At 35.3% G+C, this 6,977-nt stretch overlaps 1 protein-coding gene across 2 annotated transcripts; it reads right to left on the bottom strand.

Moving 5' to 3' along the window:
* Positions 1–2,390: 2,390 nt before the first annotated feature.
* LOC148588055 (uncharacterized) lies at positions 2,391–5,581 on the bottom strand. 2 transcript variants are annotated; one of them, XM_088512155.1, is made up of 5 exons: positions 5,162–5,581; positions 4,950–5,078; positions 4,587–4,791; positions 3,953–4,008; positions 2,391–2,770 (listed from the first exon to the last, which is right to left on the bottom strand). In XM_088512155.1, the coding sequence occupies exons 1-5, from the start codon at positions 5,507–5,509 to the stop codon at positions 2,654–2,656; spliced, it is 855 nt and encodes a 284-aa protein (XP_088368281.1). In that variant the 5' UTR covers positions 5,510–5,581; the 3' UTR covers positions 2,391–2,653. The 2 variants fall into 2 exon arrangements, with proteins under 2 accessions (XP_088368281.1, XP_088368286.1); XM_088512160.1 differs by lacking the exon at positions 3,953–4,008 and having other exon boundaries at positions 5,162–5,580.
* Between the last annotated feature and the right edge of the window lie 1,396 nt (positions 5,582–6,977).

Raw genomic sequence — 6,977 nt, 5'->3', positions numbered from 1 at the left:
GTCTACCTCTGCGTGTACGAAATGCCTATGCAGAATTGAATCACGAGTGATGACTTCTCGCACGCAGAAAAATCTTGGGTGAGAAACAGAAACTTGCAAGCACAAGAAATAAATACAATGCTGTCTCTCTAAGTTAAGATTGTTAGCAATCAAATCCCTGTGATAGTGCCAGCCTAGGAAGAGAGATCATACACCTCTTGGGATGTAACAAGCTATAAGCCTGTGCTCTCCATTAGAGTTGAGGCTTCTTGGAAATTCCTAAACATTACTCATGGACCAGAACCCATCCAACACGCACACACAGAACTTAACCTAGAAATGCTGAGGTTTATGTTTTTTGCTTAAAAAAAAAAAAAAAATCATTTGTAGACTAACATTCACATACTTTCTTGTATCCTCCAAACTTTTGTATCAAGACAAAATTCAGTGTAATTTTCCAATTTTCAATTGAGATTTTATTTATAGAACCTTCTGTCACATTTTGCCTTTATTTTTTGCACGGATAAAAATTAAGGAATCTGGTACAACAAGTTCATCCGCACCAATACTAGTAATCTCTCTCATTTTTATGAATATTTCATGGTTTACATTATTAATAATGTAATGTAATATTAAATGTTGTGATAAAAGCACATTATTAATAATGTAATGTAATATTAAATGTTGTGATAAGAGCAGTAAAAAGAAAAGGAAAAACATGTATTACAAAGTAATATTAAAAAAACAAGTTAAAAGAAATTCCCTGACCTTATTTCACAATAAGTAAAGTAAAAAAGTTCTTGTCTCAGGGACTTTTGGTGGTGACTTTTTTGGTTTAGGCAAAGGTTGTTTGTTGTAAGAGTTTTGGAAATTGATAAATTCTTTGTTTTTGGTGAGTTCATTGAACCTAGATACCATTGAGGGTTTCAATCAGTCAGAGTTGATAAGGATAAATTAATACTTCAAGTGAGAGTGGAGGAATACTACAATACAAACACAATTTCTTATCTCCTAATATTCTAGTAACACCTATTTATATACCCAAGAACCGTTACTACTAGTTATTAATAAACCACTTTCAACTTCTATTGACCACTAACACTAACTTCCCTCAACCTCACTAGTATTGATTTATGAATAAACCTCCTATGTGGTCGGGCTGCAAAACCCAACTTTTGCAGCCCCCAATCATCTACTGCCACCTAAGCTAAGTGCACAAGCTTAGCTTGCAACCCAATACACTCGATATAAAAAAATTAAAAACAAAAAAAAAATGGCATGGGTCTTGCGGAGAAGAGAAAGAAGAAATGACCATAGGTAACTTTTCTCTTTTTTTATTTAGTTTTCTCATTTGAGTTCAAAATCATTTTTTATCATTTTTTTTCCCTTTTTTTGGTTTTTTATCTAATGGATTTTTTTTTTTTTGATGGGTCTTCTCAGCCACTGAAATGGCGCCGGTGAAAGGGTCTAGCGTGGGTCTCACCGCTCTGGCTGGGTCTATCTCCGGCGCTGTGAGTGACATTCTTCTCCGACTTTAGTTTGAAAAAATTTCTAAGGGTTAACCTTTTCCTCTAGGTTTTAGTTTTTAATTCAAAAACTAGTTTTTAGACATTAGAATCAATTTTTGAAGCATTAGAACGAATTTTGTAGCATTATAATCGATTTTTGAGGCATTAAAATCAATTTTTGAAGCTGAATTTGGCAGAAAAGTCGCCGGAGAGAGTGACCCAAAGTCTCCGGAGAGGTGACCTACGACTGGGTCACACTAGACCCACGATGGGTCTCGCCTAACCCACGGCGTGGGTCTGGCGAGACCACTCCGTGGCCTATGAGTCTGCTGGGTGGGTATTTTTGGTATTTTTTTCATTTTGATTTGCTGTGTTTGGTCTCATTTTAATTTTTTGCAATTTTCTTAAATGAATGATGTGTCACTAGTCACAATGACATTGGCTGCTACAAAATGCAGCTTTTGATGTCTAGCTGCACAATAGGGGCTCTCTTGATTTATATGCTAGCAGGAGTTTCATGATTGGCGTGGTCTACGTTATGATGTTCTTCCCCCGTGGTCTACGTTATGATGTTCTTCCCCCTTATATTGTTAAGTAAATCGATGGTAAGTCATGCAAGATTTAATATTTTAGTTATGTTATAATTTTTCAAAAATTAAATATATACATATATTTCTAGTTGTGGGATTTTGTTGCGCCATAGTAGCTGCAGAGACTATTGTAGGGGCTCATAAAGCGAAAGGTCTTATCAAAACCTTATGGGTATGAGCTTCCAACAGCTTTTGAATGGGTGAAAAAAATGGACTCAGAAGTAAAGACGAGTATCCCATGAACTTATAATTAACTTAATTATAGTTGTGGGATACTCGTCTTTACTTCTAAGTCCATTTTTTTTTTGACCCATTCAAAAGCTGCTGGAAGCTCAAAAACTGTTTTTTCTTCTTGAAGACAAAAGTTCATTAACTCCTATATAGATAAATCAGGACGTGGTTTTGATAGATCCTTCGCTTTATGAGGCCTTACAGAGTCACAGTAGTCTCTGCAACTACAATGGCCCAACAAAATCCTACAACCAGAAATACATGTATATAGTGAAGCACATCATAACGCCAACCACTTCAATCATGAAACTCCTGCTAGCATATAAATCAGTACACATAAAAAAACTATACAGGTGAGGTTGAGGCTTGTACTAATATTCTTCTGTTTAGGCTTGGATAATTACATATCTTCTTCAACAATCTCCTCCTCAACTCCTCCGATGGATACTCCTCTAAATAGGGCTGCCAAAAAAACCAATGGGCTAGTGTCAAAATGTGAAAAGAATCTCGTAAAGAAGAGATGCATTGCCTTATAACCTTTTCACTTGTTTCATCACACACTTTTCAAAGAAACAAAAGGCCGTGAGTGTGTGTGTGTTATCTCCATATGGATCCATGGAGTGCAGATTATCACCATATACATGTGTGCATGCAATTGTGCACAAAGAAAAGAGGTTAGGCACCACCTTGAACTCCAAATTATTAACACTCCTTGGCCAACCACGGCTTGCCACACAATATAATTACTGGTGGGTTTTCTATTTTGGCAGGAAATTTCAGAGAGCCTAATTTCAATTACCCATAATGAGATTTTACACACCCAATTACCCAATTGAAAGCCCAGGTCCTCATAAGCAGAAACATTTACAGTATGTCAAAAAAAAAAAAAAAAACCAACAATGAAAAGCAGACTCAGTAGCATGTTCTTCAAAACTTTTACACAACCATCGTGTTCTTCTATTGATACTCTTCAAAGCATAGTCTACAACCATGTTGGCTCATAATAAAAAAGTTCGGTTTAAAAAGTGTAGAGAGAGAACCTACGAACTTGATACGCACTGGCTTAGGAGTCGGTTCTTATCTACACTACAATTTCAAAATTTTCCCACCACCAAATGCTCCAATACTACCATTCTAATTTACCATCTCTTCTTTCTTCAAACATTAAATAGCAGCACTACGCTTCGCCTACCAATGGTTTAAAAGCATCACTTTATATTCACTTGAACTGTTTGGTCACATGCATAGGGCTAGGGACCTATATTGACCTCTCTCATATTTCCCTAATCCCCCTTATGTTTTCCATCATCCTTCCCCCAACTCCAATCTCAACAAATCAAGATTTACTCAGCTAATACCTTATCTATGTAGTGAAGAACGGAGATTGAGAGGCAAGAAAACAAGATATTAGATTACTTATGTGAGCAAAGAAGATTTAGTCCACAATAGCAATCCAGAATATCGTTAAAAGATGTTTTAACATGTACCACTACCAGCGGCTTCAAGTGCCGTGCATCATTACAACAATAGATAACAAGCAATAATCAAAGAAATATATAATTACTTCGTCTCACAATAACCGAATGTCATTATCAGTTCACTAAATCAAACCATGCTTTCATGTAGTGATATAAACATACTAACCCTCACAGCAGTGTGAACTTCCCAACACCATTCTTTACCACGTATATTGCCTGAACCTACTTAAAACAAAAAAATTGAAAGGCGAACATCATATATCCATGAAGCTTCACTTGAATTACTAACTTCTCACTGACCAAACAAATAAAAATGAAAATAGCAGTCAATATTGTGCTAAAGAAAAGCTAAGTGCCAACAACCATTCTCATATTACATGATTCCTAAGCAAATTAATACACTTTCACACATCAAAAGATATTTGTTATAACATGTCATGTCGTTGTCTTGAAGCATAAGCTTCTTCTCTCACCTTGACTACAAGAAGTTTTTGAAGAACTGGCAGTAAAGACGGAAAAAGAGGAATATTTGGTTGAACCAGAACAAAAGGATTAGGGGACAAGAAGCTTAAATAACAAGAATGCAGGGGTGAAGGAATATAAAATTAAAAATAGCCAAGGCAATACTAATCGGTTGTTATGATTTAAACTAAAACATCTTCACCTTTCAAATACAGGTGAAGATTTTCACCATTTGCCTCTACTAATTCATGTATAAGATAAGCCGCAGTAAATCGATAAACGCAACAGAAACAAAGAAAGAAATCAAATTAATCTTCCTTTAAATGAAATTCCTTTACCTTGCTCTTGCTCACACTCCCTGAAACACAACACGGAGACATCACCATCCCACTTGAAGGGTATACGCACCACAGCTTGATAGGTCTTAGTCTGGCCTCCAGCAGCAATATCCTTGGCCTCAAAGGTTATATAATACCTGACTATATCGGAAAGCTTAAACCTTGCTGTCAAAAGCTCCACAAACTCTAGTTGTGGATTTTCATTCTGCACACAAAAGTTTATGTAATCATGATTGTCACAGAAAAAGAAGCAATAACTGACTATTATTTCAGCATAACAAATATTCATCTCCATCCGATACCTCATAAGCCAATAAAATAAAATAAAATAACAATAATAACATCAACAACAGAAACACCAACCTTGAGGCGACGGTGGTATTCGTCTATTGCGAGCTGCGAATATTGTTTGCAATCTTCGAGTTCATCTTCGTACCTTACTGCAAATGATCGAGTCGAACCACAAATAAAGGGCCTAGGCGGGCGGTGACCCTATAACAACGAAGGAGTGTTAAAGATGCAGGCACATACAGATACAGACATATACGTAGACGAAGGGAATTAATTTTACTCACCACATACACATCAGGGTTTAGGTGGTAGCGGACGCAATCCTCTTTGGTCAAGATCTCATTCTTTTTATACTTTTTATAGTAGGGGATGCAATCCACCTCAGAGTCAGCGTAAGAGTCGAAATACTCATCGTGCATACTTTTTGGATGAATTCCCATTTGCTTCTCGGGATCGTCGTTGCGGATCTCGACGGCGTCACGGTTAGGGTTCAGGCGCGTGGATCGCAGCAGAGGAGCAGGACCCGACGAGGGGACAGGAACAGGGCGACTTCGCTTGCGATGTTGTTTTTCTTCGACAAACCCTAGCCGTCCTCTCCTCTCCTCCACCATCCTCTTCACCACCTTAACCATCTCTCTCTGTCTCGCTCTCGCTCAGGCGAACAATCCCAGAAAACCTAACGCGGCAAATCCTTTATAACAATCTGGAATCCCTAGCCACTACAGAAGCATCTCCGCCTCTTTTATTTATTTATTTTTCTTATTTATAAAATTTGGTAAATTCTACTTGACTCTCTCAAATTATCACGCAAATGACAATTTACACCTTAAACTATTAATTACTACAGTTTATCCGTAAAACTACCAAAATAATGATAATGTACCAATGTTAACAAAATAACGAAATTACCCCTATAAAATTTTCAATAAGACAAAAGTACCTTTAAAAAATTTTAAAAATAAATAAATTTTAGTATTTTTATTTTTATTTTAGTAAGGGTAATGTTGTCATTTTGTTAAAAATGAAGGTATATTGTCATTTTTTTAGTAGTTTGGAGGGTAAATTGTCGCAATTGATAATTTGATGGGTAAATTGTCATTGGAGTGGTAGTTTGAGAGGATTAAGTAGATAAACTTTAAAATAATGTCCATTTTATCAAACTTTTTTTTTTTTTTTGCTTCTTCGTCAGGACACTCTTTGTAAACCCAATTTTAGCTGCCACCAGGGCCAGGCCCACTGGGCCACTACCCTTAACCTAATTGGAAATGATTTTTAAAAAAACATTTTAAAATTATCTTCTAAATATTCTCAAGTAATTGGCTGATTTCCTAAAAGTAAGGAGGAAAATTTAAAACTAATCTGAAATTTTAAAAACTAGGTGAGACAAGCTCCTCCAAAAAAAAAAAAAAAAAAAAAAAGGTGAAAAGTTCACCTTTTTTTTCAAATTTGAAGAGTTACTTTCAAGTTGAGCCAAATACTAAGGGGTTAGTTAACAACCCAACCCTTCTCCGATACTGTACATATTTTTTTTGTAGGAAAAAATATAATAATTGTTGGTATAAAAAAGTTAAAAAAGTTGTATTGAAAAATAAAAAGTAAAAAATTGTTTTATAGATATTTTTTCATTTGAATAGTAGTAACGAGTAAATGATTTGACATAAAAAATTAATAATGTGATATAAAAAATGAGAATGTTTTGACGTTGATTTTTTTCTGGAAAAATAGTGAATAGTGTTGGGGAGAGGAAATATTGTTAACAAACAACCCCACATTTTTTTACTTATTTCTCTACTTTAATTAAATATTATTTTTTTTATTAGTTTTAAACCAACAAACAACATAAGTATAAGAGAAGTGGTACACATCCCAAATTTTCTTCTCAAAAGTTGGTTCCCAAATAATGTGTCACCATCTCATAAGTTGGTGTCACACTTCCCAGAATAATAAATCTCATGAGATGGAAACACATCATTTGAGAAGTAACTTTTGAGAAGAAAATTTGGGATGTGTAACACTCCTCTAAGCATAAAAGGTAGTGTAGCAAGAAAGTAAAAAATAAAGCATAAAAAAATTGTTAAACTTTAACTTTAACTTTTTGGC

This window comes from Corylus avellana, chromosome 1, assembly GCF_965113065.1.
Source record: "Corylus avellana chromosome 1, dhCorAvel1.hap1.2, whole genome shotgun sequence".
In the NCBI taxonomy this organism is placed as follows: Eukaryota; Viridiplantae; Streptophyta; class Magnoliopsida; order Fagales; family Betulaceae; genus Corylus; species Corylus avellana.
The sequence above is the reverse complement of the archived record's forward strand: the minus strand, read 5'-3'. Positions and strand labels throughout refer to the sequence as shown.